The sequence below is a fragment of the Schistocerca serialis genome, chromosome 1 (assembly GCF_023864345.2).
Source record: "Schistocerca serialis cubense isolate TAMUIC-IGC-003099 chromosome 1, iqSchSeri2.2, whole genome shotgun sequence".
Classification (NCBI taxonomy): Eukaryota; Metazoa; Arthropoda; class Insecta; order Orthoptera; family Acrididae; genus Schistocerca; species Schistocerca serialis.
This window is the reverse complement of record NC_064638.1, coordinates 1,050,550,145-1,050,566,715: the sequence shown is the minus strand read 5'-3', so window position 1 is coordinate 1,050,566,715 and position 16,571 is coordinate 1,050,550,145. Positions and strand designations below refer to the sequence as shown.

Genomic DNA, 16,571 nt, shown 5'->3' with positions numbered 1-16,571 from the left:
GCACTGCATCTGTCAATCAGTAAAGGAAGTGGGGATGCACTTTTCTGCACTCTTGGGTATTCAAAAGTATTTGCAAGATGGGTCCTGCGATATCTAATGCTGGATCACAAATCGCACAGAAAAACAATTGTCCTGATTTGTTGCAACGTTTTGAAGCTGAGGGGGAAGGGCTTCGTGTCCCAGACTGTGACAGGTGATGAAACCAGATTCACCATTTTGAGCCTGAAACAAAATGAAAGTCGATGGAATGGCGCCATTCCCACTCTCCACAGAAAAAGAAATTTAAAGCAATTGCCTCCACCGGTAAGGTCATGATCACCATGTTCTGGGACTGTGAAGATGTGATTCTCAATGGTGTAATGCCAAGAGGCAGTACCATTAACCCAGAAGCATTTGTCAACACATTAACAAAACTCAAGACGCACTTCTGGCGACTTTGGCATCACAGCAACCCAGGAGATGTTTTGCTGCAACACAATAATGCTCAACCCCACACAAGTCTGAGGACTACTGAACACATTGCAAAACAGGGTTGGACAATGTTACCCCATCCACCCTACAGCCTTGGCCTGGCCCCCTCAGACTTCCACTTGTTTGGGCCATTAAAGGATCCCATTCATGGAAGATATTTTGAGGATGATGAGGAGGTGATTCACACAGTGAAGCACTGGCTCCGCCACCAGGACAAGGATTGCTACCGACAGGGCATACACACCCTTGTTTTGCGCTGGATCAAGGCCATAGTTCGGGATCGAGATTACGTGGAAAAATAGGGTGTATAGATAAAATACCATTCTTTTGTGTGTGTGTAATTCTCATTAAGTTCAATTAAGAATTGTTGAAGAAAAAAAATGCGGTGCATTACTTTCTGGGCAAACCTCATATTTCTGTCAGGATGGCTCCTCATTGTTTGGATTCTCCATCACTGAAGAGGTTCAGGTTGTCTATACCTGGGATGTGCCAAAGACTTTCCAGCCCATAGCTCTTTGCGTCCTGACACAGTGCCCCATTTCTGCCGGGCACAGCCTATTCTGGTTTTCTTATAGGCATTCATTATGCAGGAGTTAGACTGTGTACATATGCTGGAGTGACTGAACCTGTTAAAACCAACATTTCGGCCACACACCTGGTAGTGGTCAAGAAAGCTGATGGCTCCCTGCAGCTATGTGGAGATTTTAAACTGACAACCAGACGGCCTCCCCATGAAGCTTGTTGGAGGTGAATATTTTTTTATGGCAGACCTTTTGGGATCTCTTCCACTTTGGCAGATACCTGGAACAGTTAATGATGTCCATTTCCATTTATACTATCTTGATGACTTAACTGTTATTGGCACTAAGTGTCAGGACCACCTGCGTAACCTTTGCACCTTCTTTATTATGTTCTGTGACACATGGCTCTATTGTCGCTTACACAAATGCCAGTTTTTTTCAGGAGCAATTGGAATATTTCAGACACTTGTGCAACAAAGAAGGGCTCCAGCTCACTGACCACAATGTGGCAGCAATTGACTCTCTAACCTATACCCAAAATTTGCAAGAGCTGCAGGCTTTTTTTCAGAAAGGTGAATTGTTATTCGAAGTTCATCTCACAAGGAGCCCATATTATGCATCCACTGAAACAGTTATGAAAGAAAGTTGTCAATACAGATGGACAGCTGCCTGCAAACAGACTTTCACACAGCTGAGTTGTCTGCTGCACTCGGCGCACTGCCTTACACTCTTTTACCCTAACACTGCCTCTGGTTTTGGCTGTGAGTGCCTCTCCCTATGGCACTGGTGCAGTCTTGAAGCATAGGGATGATGATGGTATTGAGCAACCAATTTCCCACATGCTGAAGATGGTGACATCCACTCAATCAAATCACTTGCAGATAGAAAAGGAGCTTTAGTGAATATCTTTGCCACTAATGCCACTAAGAAGTCCCATGTTTACCTATTCGGGACCAAGTTTACAGATCACAAACTGCTGGTAGTGCTCTTTGGGCTGTGCTTCCAGCTTCCAGAGTGGATGGTACGATGTCTCCAGCATTGGATTCTTTCCTCAGCTCCTAGAATTATACGTTAAATACAAGCCCACGCACGACTGGCAAATGTGTATGATCTCTATATTCTACCTGCATACTCAGACCTGGCATTTTACCAACAGAGAATCTTGTGTTTCCACACTGATGTGGAACAGCAACACAACACAGCTACTCAAATCGCTGTGGACATACACCATGACCCTATCTTTATCTTCCAAAGAACATCATTCCAGAGCTCCAGATCTGATTTCACCTCCATCACAGTTGACTCCTGCTTGATGGAGAACTGTTTACTAACTGTGTTGTCATCCTACCTATGCTGCTTTTCCAAGTTTTCCAACTCCTCCTTCGCAGGCATTGGTGTATGTTATGGATGAAATGTGACATTCCTACTGTCCAGAACTGAATAAAGACTTGGAAGCTGAGATGCACAACTGTTCTGCTTGCGCCTGGCACCACGCCATCTTTAGTTCCCTGGCCCACCTCCTCCGTTGACTTCGAAACACATTATCTGGGCTTTGCTGGTTCCTTTCGAGGCTCAATGTGGCTCATTGTTGTGGACATTTATTCCTAAGTACACATATGTGGTCAGCATGCTGTCCACCACCACTGACACCACACTTAATAAATTCATCCAGGTTCCTGCCATCAACGGGGTTCCCTGAACCATTATGTTGGACAATGGACCCTAATTCACGGCAACGGCTTTGAAACAATCCTACACCATGAATAGTATAAAACACCTGTTTAGTCCTCTGTTTCATGCATCCTCCAATGGTAGTGCAGAGCATATAGTATGGATGTTTGTTGTTTAAACATTACAAGTGGTGGGTGCCGCCACCGCCGCCACCGCCTCCGCCACCGCCTCCACCACTGCCACCACCACAGTTGTGCTCATGGTGTCCACGACCTTAGCCCAGCAGAGCTCCTCCATGGGAGGCAGCTGTGTACTCTCCTCCACCTCATGATGCCACAGACCCAGGAAACCCGGACCCAGTACATTGGGCACATTCCACCAGGAACAGTCACATACGCAGCCACGCTAGTATGGGGCAAAAGACTCAAGGATGCCAGCTATGGTGATTACCACTCACTGGCAGCACCTTATGACAGTTGACACTGCCTGGGGTTTGGATACTGTCATACTGACCACTTCCATCTACCCCTCGTTATTAAACCGCCATCCTTGTTGATACCACCCCAGCATGGGTGAATACAGGCATGGAGGAAGAGGTTTTGCTGCAGCCTCCAACCCCTCAGTAATCATAATCCACACTGCCATGCCCCAGTATGTTGCCAGACATCCTGGGTTCCTCCTGCCAGCTAGTAGTCTTTATAATGCCATGATGTCAACCATACTACCAATTCACCTTCCAAAGCATTGTCTGGGCACCTCTGGCCATATGAAACCATTTCAGGGAGAAAAGATCAGGTATGCTCGCCCAGCGAGTTTGAAGGTCTGCTGGAATGCATGGACCTTGATGACAGCCATTAGACTGCGCTGAGGGCGCTGGCAACACTCCTGAAAGTGCTGGCTGTGGGGCCATGCCCATCTTGCCAACCTGTTAGCACCCCCAGCTGCCCTTTAAAGCTAGCACTGCAGCAGCTCAGTCTTCAGATGTAATTCCACTGTGATTTTGTACTGATCTCTCTACACATCATTGTTTTGTTCCTGGATTCAATATGTCTAGCTTTCACTCTTGGTTTACTTACTGGACTTGTTATTCAGCTCTACTGTCTCCATTGTCCTTCCTCTTGTTGTTGTCCTGTTGTTAACTCTTTGTGACTTCTTGTAGATGGACCCTGGCAGGTCAGACAGTTTCAGTGGGCTCTCGAGTTGTTCCCAGTCTTGTCACATTCTGGTCACTATATAATAAAAAGTTTATTCCCTACAACTATGCTATCCTAGTGACAATCAGCAAAGCTCCCACAGGTAAATGGTAACCAAAAAACCCATGTGCTCTCAAGAATTTTACCAACATACAACACACAGAAGCCCATAAGTAAATTGAGTTGTTCTTCATCATAAGCCCACATGAGTTAAGTCTCCCTCCCAGAACAAGACACACCCAAATCCAAATCAGTACATGATAACAACATATTCAAGTCCAATTGCAGCAAGTCAAATACCAAAAACACTGTCCCACTCCATGTATGTCAAGAGACAATTTTCAAGCCTCACATAAGCTGAATGACTCAGCAAAAAATAAGTCTCACGTAGAGACACTATGCATTATCAGAGTTTCACATATCCCCAAGGAAGTCTTGTGAACTGCCCTGCACATGCACTTAGACTGCTAATGCCATATGTGGAAGACTCTCTATGTACACCCTCTATCATGAAAGAGCCATTTGTCCCTAAGATGTGTTAGCAGATACATTTTTCATAAGCAAATAATTTCAACTGTATTTTAATCTGTTATTCAAATACTATAGGTTTACTCACACATGTAGGTTGCCTTTAACCTTTATTTGGCAATGTTGCTATTACACAACATCAAAGTTGTGGTGAGCTGTTTTCTGTAATATGTTGTGAGTTTCGTCCTTGAAAGGCCAGTGCTGTTTGCATGCAATTTTTAACCCTACTCTTACACAATGATATTCCGTTGTACCTGGTGAAAAATTTCTGAATAGTGCGCATCTTTAGCAGACACCGTGCAATGTTATGTGACCATTAGTTACTGATGTACCAGTTTCTTTGTTGCTCTGTTTTTTCTTGTACAATGAAGACTGCTTACAGAAGTAAAGCGGAAGTCTTGAAATTGAGTTATTATACAAATATGTCCGCAAGCTCTTCCCTGGGATGCTGCAAACTAACTTATCTTTTCTGGAAAGAGAAAAACTGACTTTGAGTACTGGATGGATGATAATTCTAGAAGAAGAAGAAAAATAGACATCTTGTTCCAGTGAATGATGTACAGTATGATAGTTTTGGTCACTGGCCAGAATATGGGAAAAAAGGTAAGATGCAGGCATTGCCCTCAGGGGCATTCAACTTTAAAATGTGGAAACAGTGGAACTGTTCTGTATTTTGTAGCAAAAAGGAATTCAACTTTAAAATGTGGAACAGTGGAACTGTTCTGTATTTTGTAGCAAAAAGGAATTGTTTTAAGACATTTCACATGAAATAGTGTACAATGCATCCACTATTTCAGCCACAGGAACAACGTTGTATGCAGCACCCATGTGCCTTTTGCAAGAAATAATACTTACAGGCAAGTTACTGTATTTAAAAAATCATGTAAATTGTTTACATGACCATATACATTTAATTTAAGTAACTTAATTATTTTTCATCACAACATTTCTGGGTGTGCCAGATACAGGGTTAAAACCAGTTATCTGTGCACAGTCAATTGGTGTAATTGGTTATGTCATAACTTCATTATACCTCAAATTATGCAGTAACTAATGTGAAAGTACTTAATTCTTTATCACAGAAAATACCGGCAATGCTGACACATAAGCATACTGCTAAACTTTCCTGATGAGGAGGGCCGTCAAGGTGAAGTGTTATGAGATACTGTCCAGAGAGGGTGTTTTTGCTCCATGACAAGCCCCCACCTCATTCTGCACAAGACACATTTACACATTTGTTTCTTTGGGCTATCAAATTTTGTCTCATCCCAATACTCTGCTGAAATGACACCAAGTGATTTCATCCTCTATCCTCATTGGAACAAACCACTCCATGGTAGGCTTTTCAGGTTGCCAGTGAGTTGGTTTTCGGGGTGGAATATTTTCTGCAAAGGCAAAATGCAGGCTTCTACAACCACGGTCTTTGCCAAGTCATTTATTGTTGTGAAAAATGTGTTGCATTGAAGGGTGAATTTGTGAAGCAGGATTAACATCATCACCGAGTTTCTTAGTCACAACTGGATTTTTTTGAGATAATGTAATTAAGCTTGAATGGCTTCTAATAACCGGGCCATTATACTGCATGCATTCAGTATTATTTTCAGTGGTAATGCTGCTTTCAGTTTTTGCAAAGTTCCAGTGGCTAATTAATACATATATCCCTGAAATAATTTTAAGTCCCAGACATTTCACTGCTCTTTGTTTTCAGTTGGCCTGTAAGAGCTGAAATTTCCAAGGTGCCTTGGCTAGTAGCATATTTATTCACTTCTTACCAGAAAATATGTGACTCACTCTGCACAGCTTTTCCTTGGAGGCTGCAAACCTACAGAGAATAAGTTCACATCATCTGCTGTAGTAGACTGTTAGGCTTGTTTATTTGTTTTTTTGCTTTTCATTTAACAATCAGTTTTCGGACATTGTCATAGACTTTAGTCCATATGTACAAAGGTTTAATTAACACACATTGATATAAATAGTTACGATCAGATAATATCATTTTTCGTAGCAAAAATAAACTTATGCCTATATACACTGTTTTACAGAGAGACTTTACAATGTGAAATTAAAAGCTTACATTGATATAGTGTGTGAAGGTCAGAAATTATCATTTTTGTGTTGCAAAAACAAACTCCTGCTATATAAACTGTTTTAAAAAGGGATATTACAACTTGAAATCTTCTACTGAATAACTGCTTTTCTCTGTTAATAAATGCTTAAGTTTATTCTTTAAAGTGTTTAAATTCTCTGTCTTGAGGTCAGATGGGAGTCTGTTATAAAAGATGGTTACTATTATACGTGAACTATGGGCTGCAGCTTTTTTTTTATTTTTTATTTTTATTTATTTATTTATTTATTTATTTATTTATTTTTTTACTGCAATTCTGTGAAAATTTTCCCTTTCCTGTGTATTGTACTTATGTACATTACTATTTGTTACATTATACTCTGAGTTTTGTTTTACAAACATTATTGCCTGCAGGATGTCCATGCTTGTAATGTCATAACAGTAATAGAGTAAGAGAGCAGTATAAAATGCAGACAAAGCAGCTAAAGGAAAGAAAAAAAAGAGAAATCACTAATTATTGGTTGGTTGGTTGTGGGGACAGGACCAAACAGTGAGGTCATCAGTCCCATCGGATTTGGGAAGGAAGCCAGCCATGCCCTTTCAAAGGAACCATCCCCACATTTGTCTGAAGCGATTTAGGGAAGTCACGGAAAACCTAAATCAGGATGGCCGGACATGGGTTTGAACTGTCATCCTTCCGAATGCGAGTCCAGTGTGCTATCACTAATTATGAAAAACTAGATACTTAAATTAAATATGACTGAGGATGATAGCAGAACAAAGAGCTGGAGAGAAAGGAGGTTCCTCTCTATTAATTCCAGTGGAAGGAAAAAGTCTACATCGTGCTTATGGAAAAGCAAGTATTAAAGTCACACCCATTTAACTGAAGAGCATGCTATATCACAGACACTGATTTTACCAATGTTTACCCTCTTTCTGCATCCAATCATTCTTACTAACAGCTTAGTGGTTTCTATGTTGACACACAAACAAGAACAATGGATCCACTAGTATAATATAGATAATTTCAAATATGACTCTCCCTTCCATACACCTTAGCAGTGGTGTGTAGGGATCACGCAGTGTTAAGCAGAGGCTTAAAACAAGTCATCAGGCTGACAACCAAGTCACTAAGGTTGAATTGCTGGAAAATTGTTTCAGCATGACTGATATTTTTAAAGACATTGGATATCTCAATTAGCCAGTTTCTAGATAGGCAAACTTACATCCAAGGTACTTGTGTTGGTAATTAGAATCCCAACCATGTACCTTCCGACACATGCCTTATTCACTCCATTCACGTAACACAAAACAGTTCATCCAAAAGTTATGAAAATTATTCAGGTTATCTATCACATAAGAAACTTGTGCTGAACACTAAATTTTATTCACTCCTTGATTGCAAATCACATTAACATGGCTTCTAACAGCACTCGCACTTCACTTGCATATACTCATCATTCATGATATAAAATGATTTAACCCTGCCATCTTTTTCCTGTAGCCATCTTTTCAATATTAATCATTTTCATAACCAACAAACTAATATTTTTAACACATTTCCTGCAATAGCACTCTCATACATATTCATGTCTTGCTCATTTGATGGCTCTGGGTATTGCACACGAGTGACTGCTGCACTGCCAACCAATCTCTAGCACCAATTCGCACCTTCCAGAACTACGGGGCATCCTCCTTAGTGAAGTCACAAAGAGGCATGCTGTGCTGCAGCAAAGAAGTGTAAGGGGCAAATTGATCCATCAAATACCGGATTGACACGTATACCATTACACAGTCAATAACTCCATACTCTACCACATCATAACTGCCATGCTTCAGTTTTGCACGTCTGCCTCTTACAATGAACATAGTGATAGCCTTTATTCAATTTTTCAAATGTGTTCTGTTCTCCATTGATGATTTACCTATTGCCATGTCCTGCTGTATCTGTTGATCAGTGGTTCTGAACAGGTTTTCTACTTAGTTCCTGAATAGGGCAGTTTCCTCCAACAATGTATTATTTTGACAAAGGAAGAAAAATATTGTCAAATAGACCAGCATATGTGCCACCTTTTTTGTCTATGACAACTACCACCTGAGAAGTAGAACTTTTATCCATTTTCACTTCCTTGCACTTTCATTTTGGAGATCCTTTTCATTAGCGAGAGGAATGAGCATTAAAATTATAGAGAATACTTGATACCAATATTTTACAAAAGTAAAATAAGCAATTGAAATGTTTCATTTACCTATCTGTGAATCTGTATTTATCCCACAGCCAAATACTTTGTATCCATCCTTGGCATCTACAGCAAATGCTGTAAAACCATATCCACATGCAATGTCCACTATCTGAAATACAAGAGTGGCTTGCTTGAAATCTCAAGAAATGAGTAATTAATACAAAACAATGGAAACTCGAGGTAGGAATATCAACAATATAGAAAAAGATAGATTGCAACTTATTGTAAAGATAACATGCTGAATTGCAGACAGCACAATTAAAAAGAGACACTTTCACATACGCTTTTGGCCTCAGCCTTCATCAGAGAAAAAGGAACACACAACAGTCATTCACACAAGTAAGCGCACATGACCTCCAACTCTGGCAGCTCAGATCAGAACGCAAGTGTCATGATGGACGGAAGCAGCAATCTGGAGGGGAAGGAGAAGGGACAGCAGTGTATGGGTGAGGGAAGAGAGAAGCACTGTCTGGCAGAGTGTGCATGGACTAAAATTCCAACATGTGCAGCACCAGGATGTTGTGCGGCAGAGACCTGGGGGAAAAGGAGCAAGAAAGGAAAGGAGCAGGAAAAGATGGGTGGGTATGTTGGCAGAGGGTGGCAAACAAAGAGGGTCAAAGACGAGGATGGGGAGGAGGTGATAGGACAGAGGGGGCTGAAACTGTTGGATGGAGGGTGTAGGGACAGTCTGTTACGGTAGGTTGAGGCTGGGATAATTATGGGAGCAAAGAATGTTTTGTAAGGATGACTCCCATCTGCCCAGTTCAGAAAAGCTGGTGGTAGAAGGGAGGATCCAGATGGCTTAGGTATTGAAGCAGCCATTGAAATCAAGCATATTATGTTCAGTTGCAAGTTGTGCCACAGAGTGCTCCACTTTCCTTTTGGTCACAGTGACCATTCATCCTCGTGGACAGCTGGTTGGCAGTAATGCTGTGCAATGATTACAGCAGAGCTGGTAAATGACATAGTTGCTGTCACAGGTGGCCCAACCACTGGCAGGGTAAGATAAATCTGTGACAGGACTGGAAGTGCTGGGTGGGTGGATTGGGCAGTCTTGCACCTGGGTCTCCCACAAGTATAAGATCCTTGCGGTAACGGGTTGGCGTTGGGAGTGACATAGCAATGGACTAGGATGTTGTGGAGATTTGGGTGGATGATAGAACACCACTTTAGGAGGGTGGGAAGGATCTTGGGTAGGGTGTCCCTTATTTCAGGGCATGATGGTAGGCAATCAAAGCCCTGGCGAAGGACATGGTTCAGTTTTTCCAGTCCGTGGTGGTATTTGGTAATGAAGGAGGCACCCTTTGTGGTTGGTTCTTGAGGAAGAGTGGGAGGATTGGGGGTGTGAGGAGAAATGGCATGGAAGATCTGTTTGCGGACTAGGTCTGGGACATACTGCCTGTCTGTGAAGGCCTTGATGAGACCCTCAGCATACTGGGCAAGAGAGTTCTTGTCACTGCAGATATGCCATCCCTGGGTGGCTAGGTTGTATGGAAGGGAGTGTCTCGGGCCCTAAGCCCAGATCATGAAGATATCATCAATGAACCTGAAACAGGAAAGCAGTTTAGCATTTTCGGAGGCTAGGAAGGTATCCTCAGATGGCCCATAAACAGGTTAGCATAGGTGGGTGCCATATGGATGTCCACAGCTGTGACGCAGATTTATTTGTATACCTTCCCTTCAAAGAAGAAGTAATTGTGAGTTAGGATCTCGCCTTTTCACTTGCATAAACACGAAAAAATCGCAAGGTAACAAGCTGGGCAAATATGGCAGATGTGGGATGGCAATAACAGAATGTCTGGTCAAATACTCAGTAACAGATAGAGCAGTATATGGTCTTGCATTGTCATGCAGTAAGAACCAGTCCTGAGAATGCCACAAATCGGGTCAGTGATGCTGAATTGCTTGTTGCAAATGTTTCGTGCATTTGATGTACAGAGTTGGTTTCACTGTTTGACCTGGAGAAACATTCTCATGGTGAATTAATTCTTTACTATCAAAGAATGTGATCAACATTGTCTTTGTTCTCGAAGGTTGTCGTTTGACATTTTTAAACACTAGTGATCTAGGACTCTACCATTTAGCACTTTTGACACTTTGTGTGGGGGTCATACTGGTAGCACCAACTTTCATCCCCAGCAATAATCTTACACAGAAATGTGGGATCACATCTAGCTCTGTCCAGTAGTTCAGCAAAAATTCTTCGTCTTTCCTCTTTCTGTTTGTCTGTTAGTGTGTGAGGGACAAGTTTTGCATTGAGTTTCCATTTTCCTGAATCTTTGTGTAAAATGTTATGACACACATCACAGTTCAAATTAAGTTCTTCTGATATTGCATGCACTGAATCTCTGCCTTCCTGAAACCTTTTGTGCCACTCAAAAACACAACTTCTTGAAAGTGCATCATCTGCAGATGCTTGCTTAAACACTGTCCCCACTTCACCAGGGGTTTTCCTGAGCTTAACGCAGAACTTAATGTTCACTCTTTGCTCACAATGAGCATCCATTGTGTCACCATAATTAAATGCACCAAGAATTTAAACAGTGTATTGCTAAGCACAACCCTCCCACCTAGGGAGTATGCACAGAAACATGGCCAAGATCATTTCAAGATGCAGATGTACCTGGTAACATAAAAACAATAATTGTTGCTTTTAGTATTGCAAACTCAGAGATAAAGAGAACTCATCCTAGAACTTTTCCGACAAAGGGAATACTTCCTGTGGAGTATCATCTCCTGCTCAAACTGTTCAGAAGGGAATTGACCAAAAAAGTATCTCATGTACCATTTTGACAGGAAGGGGTGTATAGTATGAAAAGCCAACCACAGAATAGCCATTTGTGGAGTTCTCTTAAGTATAATCATGCTATTTTGAAGCAGATGCCCACACAGTGTTGCCTACTTCAGAGGGCCGGCTGTGTAACCTCTTAAAATAGGATAAGGTTAGCCTTAAATGGTTCTGAGCACTATGGGACTTAACTGCTGAGGTCATCAGTCAAGGTTAGCCTTAGTTGAATGATATTGCCTCAGGTGGTGAACAAAGATCTACACAGTTTCTAGAACTCAAGTTAGTCATTCGTTTGTCACACGCTGCAATGTCTTACCTATGAAGCTTATAAGTAGTACATTGTGATAAGTACTTGGAAACTAAGGCACTTCTCTGGTTACAGAAGAAGCAGCGGATTATGTTTATGGTTGGTTGGTTGGTTTAAAGGTGGGAGAAGGGACCAAACTATGAGGACATCTGTCCCTTGTTCCTAATAAAACAATGCCACAAGTGTGAGAATAAAATGGACGAAACATATAACACAAAACGGAAAGAAAGGAAAAGCCACAAGAGTGAAGGGAAAGCAACAAACACTAAAAGGAACAAAAGAGGAACAAAAGAGGACAAGAAAACAACAGAGAGACGCTAGAAACAGAAGAGAGTAAAACATGAAAGCAGATTACAGTAGCTGGCCAACCACGAGAATAAAAAGGGAAAGCCAGCCACTCTGCAACACATTAAAACCTCCACCCTAAAAGCACTAGGGTGGATGACACAAAGGGACAAAGGACATGTGCTAAAACCTACATAGAAGTATAAAACCCACTCTCACAGATAAAATGTAAAACTAAAGCTGCTGTGGAGGCATTGCTGCTCAACATCGAAGGCAGGGTGTTGGGAAAGTTAAAAGTCTGCTGCAAAGAGGCTAAAAGTGGGCAGTCGAGCAAGAGGTGGACAACTGTCATTTGGGAGCCACAGCGACACTGAGGTGGGTCCTCGCAACGGAGTAGGTAACCATGTGTTAGCCACATATAGCCAATGTGGAGCCAGCAGAGGGCAACTGATTCCCTGCGAGAGGCCTGCATGGAAGACTTTCATACATTCATAGTCTCCTTGATGACACGCAGTTTGTTGCGCGTACTGTTATGCCATTCCGTCTCCCAAAGCTGGAAAACCATGTGGTGTAAGATAGAATGCAGGTCAGCTTTGGAGATGCTTATCTCCAGAAGCAGTTTCCACGTTGTCTGTTTGGCCAGCCTGTCGGCAAGTTCATAGCCGGGGATTCCGATGTGTCCTGGAGACCACACAGACACCACGGAATGGTGGGACTGTTCCAGGGCATAGATGGACTCCTGAATGGATGCTACCAGAGGGTGGGGAGGGTAGCACTGGTCGATAGCTTGTAGGCTGCTCAATGAGTCAGTACACAGGAGAAATGACTCACCAGGGCATGAGGGGATGGCCTCAAGAGCATGAGATATGGCCGCCAGCTCTGCAGTGAAAACACTGCAGCGAACTGGCAAGGAGTGCTGCTCAATATGTCCTCCATGAACATATGCAAAGCCTAAGTGACCATCAGCCATTGAGCCGTCGGTGTAAACCACTTCAGAGCCCCGGAAGAGTCAAGAGGAAGTGACAGTGGAGAGCGATGGGATTAACAGAGTCCTTAGGGCCATGCAAAAGGTCCAGATGAAGCTGTGGCCGAGGCGTACGTGAACGGACCACAAGTAGAGGTGGTAAAGGGAAGAACTTCAGTTTGGAGAGAAGGTACCACACACAAACCGCAATCGTTAGCCCCGATCTGGGCCACCGATGCGAGAGATGGACTGCCGCAGGCGGGGAAAGGAGATGGTAATTTGGATGCTCAGGGGAACTATGAATGTGTGCTGCGTAACTGGCAAGCAGTTGCGCACGTCTGATCTGCAGTTGAGGGACACCAGCCTCCACCAGTACGCTGGTCACCAGACTTGTCCTTAAAGCTCCTGTTGCTAATTTAACCCCACAGTGGTGCACAGGGTCGAGTAAATGCAATGCTGAAGGCGCTGCTGAAGCATAAACCACACTCCCATAGTCAATTCAGGATTGGACACGGGCTCTGTAGAGCTGCAGCAGCGTAGAGCGATCTGCACCCCAATTGGTGTTGCTCAGGCAACGGAGCGCATTGAGGTGCTGCCAGCACTTCTACTTAAGCCGACGAAGATGAGGGAGCCAAGTCAATCAAGCATCGAAAACCAGTCCTAGGAATTCATATGTCTCCAATACAGTGAGTGGATCATCATTAAGGTACAGTGCGGGTTCTGGATGAACAGTACGACGTCGACAAAAGTGCTGAAAACTGGAAGCCATGGGCTAGACCCCATGACTGCACCTTGTGTATGGCTCCCTGGAGGCACAGCTCAGCAACAACAGTACTGGAGTAGCAGTACAAAATGCAGAAGTCGTCTGCATACAGAGAAGGTGAGATGGAGGGACCGACAGCTGCTGCTAGACCACTAATGGCCACTAAAAATAGAGAGACACTCAATACAGAGCCCTGAGGGACTCCATTCTCCTGGATATGGATGGAACTATGGGAGTCACCACTTGGACACGAAAAGTACAGAGTGACAGGAAGTTTTGGATAAAAATCGTGAGTGGTCCCTGGGGACCCCACTCATACAATGTGGCAAGGATATGATGTCGTCAAGTAGTGTCGTATGCTTTACGTAAGTCAAAAAAGTCGGCAACCAGGTGCTGCCGTCTGGAAAAGGCTGTTTGGATGGCAGACTCGATGGACACAAGATTATCAGTGGTAGAGCGACCCTGGCGGAAGCTGTCCTGTCATGGAGCCAGCAAGCCACATGACTCCAGGACCCAACACAAGCGCCGACATACCATACGTTCCAGCAGCTTACAAAGAACGTTGGTGAGGCTGATGGGCCGATAGCTATCCACATCGAGTGGGTTTTTACCAGGTTTGAGCACCGGAATGATGGTGCTCTCCTGCCATTGTGATGGAAATATGCCATCGCACCAGATCCAGTTGAAGATGATGAGAAGATGTCACTTGTAGTCAGATGAGAGATGTTTAATCCTCTGACTGTGGATGCGATCAGGCCCAGGAGCTGTGTCAGGGCAATGTGCAAGGGCACTGAGGAACTCCCACTCTGTAAATAGGGTGTTATTTCACTGCAGCATGCAGTGAATGAAAGGACGTTCCCTTCCAGCTGCCATTTGAGTGTGCGAAAGGCTGGGGGGTAATTCTCCGACGCAGAGGCTCGAGCAAAGTGCTCAGCAAAGTGCTCGGCAATCGCGTCTGTGTTGGTACATAACTCGCCATTATACCACTGTAGAGCTCGCCAACACTCCTTAATTGCTTCAGCGACTTCTGGCGACCACCAAGGGACTGTCTTACACCTCGAGCAACCTAAAGAGCGAGGGATCATGTTTTCAGCCGCAGAAACAATTGTGCTAGTCACCTGCTCAACCATCACATCGCTGTTATCATGTGGGGGAGATTCAGCAGTGACAGCAGAGATGAAAGTTCCCCCGTCCACCTAGATCAAAGCCCATCTGGGCTGGCTCCGGGCGCCTGATGCTAGGGCAGTGACAGGAAGATGGGGAAGTGGTCACTACCACTCAGGTCGTCTTGTGCTCTCCAGTGGATAGATGGGAGAAGTCCTGGGCTGCAAATTGATAAATCAATGGCTGAGTAACTACCATGAGGCACACTGAAATGTGTGGTGGCCCCAATATTTAAGAGGCAGAGGTCAAATTGCGACAGTAAAGTTTCAACATCTCTGCCTTGGCCAGTAAGCATGGTACCACCCCACAAGGGGTTATGGGCATTAAAATCTCCCAGAAGTAGGAAAGGTTTAGGGAGTTGATCAATCAGTGCAGCTAATACATTCAGGGGTACTGCACCATCTGGAGGAAGCTATACACTGCAGGCAGTTATTTCCTGCGTCGTCCTTATACTGACAGCCACAGCTTCAAGAGGGGTTTGCGTGGGCACAGTGTCACTACAGACTGAGTTTAGGACATAAACACAATCTCCACCTGACACTCAATTATAGTCGCTACGGTTCCTGTAATATCTCTTATAGCCGCGGAGGGCAATGCAGATAGCAGGTGTAAAGCTTAACAGTTGCCGTAGCTCAGCCAGGCGGTGGAAAAAACCACCGCAGTTCCACTAGAGGATGACATCGTGAGACTGGGAAGGCATGGAACATTTAATGAGGCAGTTTACACCTCAGAGTCACCTGCTGCCACCAATTTATTGCCTGAGCAGTCTATATCCATTGTGGCTGAGGGTCTGGCGAAATCTAGGTCCTCAGCGGACGCCAAAATCTCCACCCTATCCTCAGCCGCAGAGCTTGTAGGTAGCGGTGGTGTGGGTACCACTGCAATTTCCTTGGTCTTAGGGGTTTTCTTTTTGGATTTTCTCTCACTGCTCCTTGGGTTTCTCTGGCTAGAAGGACTTCACTGGCTCAGTCTCTGGGACTGAGGATGAGCGTGAAGCCCTACGACCAGCTGCTTTTGGGCTTTTCAGCCACTGGCAGGTGTCGTCTTCCCCACTAGCAGAAACCTGGGAAGGGAGTGACCCAAGGGACACCTTCCTGGTGAGAGAAGCTGAAGAAGACTTATGCTTCTCCAGCTTAGAAGTGGGGACGGATGTCCCCGATTGTGGGGGGGGTTGCTCCCGAAGTAGGTGGTGTAGGAGCAACAGGGAGGGGAAGGCCCCCCACCATCAAGGGGGCAGGTGTAGTCTTCTGGATCTGAGAAGTGACCTGGGTTGGCAGAGCTGATGGTACCAGTACTGGCGGCGTAAGACAATGTCATACACACGGGATGCAGGTGTTCAAATTTTCTCTTAGCCTCAGTGTAGGTCAGTCTGTCCAGGGTCTTGTACTCCATGATTTTCCTTTCTTTCTGGAGAATCCTGCAGTCAGGCAAGCAAAGCGAATAGTGTTCTCGGTCGTTGACACAGATGGGAGGCGGGCCACATGGGGTATTGGGATATGATGGGCATCCACAATCTCAGCATGTGATGCGGGAAGACATATGGCCGAACTTCCAGCACTTAAAGCACCGCATTGGGGGAGGGATACAGGGCTTTACATCACACTCGTA

General features: G+C 44.2%; 1 protein-coding gene across 2 annotated transcripts in view; it reads right to left on the bottom strand.

Moving 5' to 3' along the window:
• Nucleotides 1-16,571, bottom strand: part of LOC126415102 (RCC1-like G exchanging factor-like protein) — a 155,710-nt gene that overhangs the window by 110,638 nt on the left and 28,501 nt on the right. For both annotated transcript variants that reach the window (XM_050083406.1, XM_050083407.1), the window contains exon 4: nt 8,699-8,801. In XM_050083406.1, the coding sequence (XP_049939363.1) occupies nt 8,699-8,801 (103 nt within the window). The remainder of the gene's footprint in view (nt 1-8,698; nt 8,802-16,571) is intronic.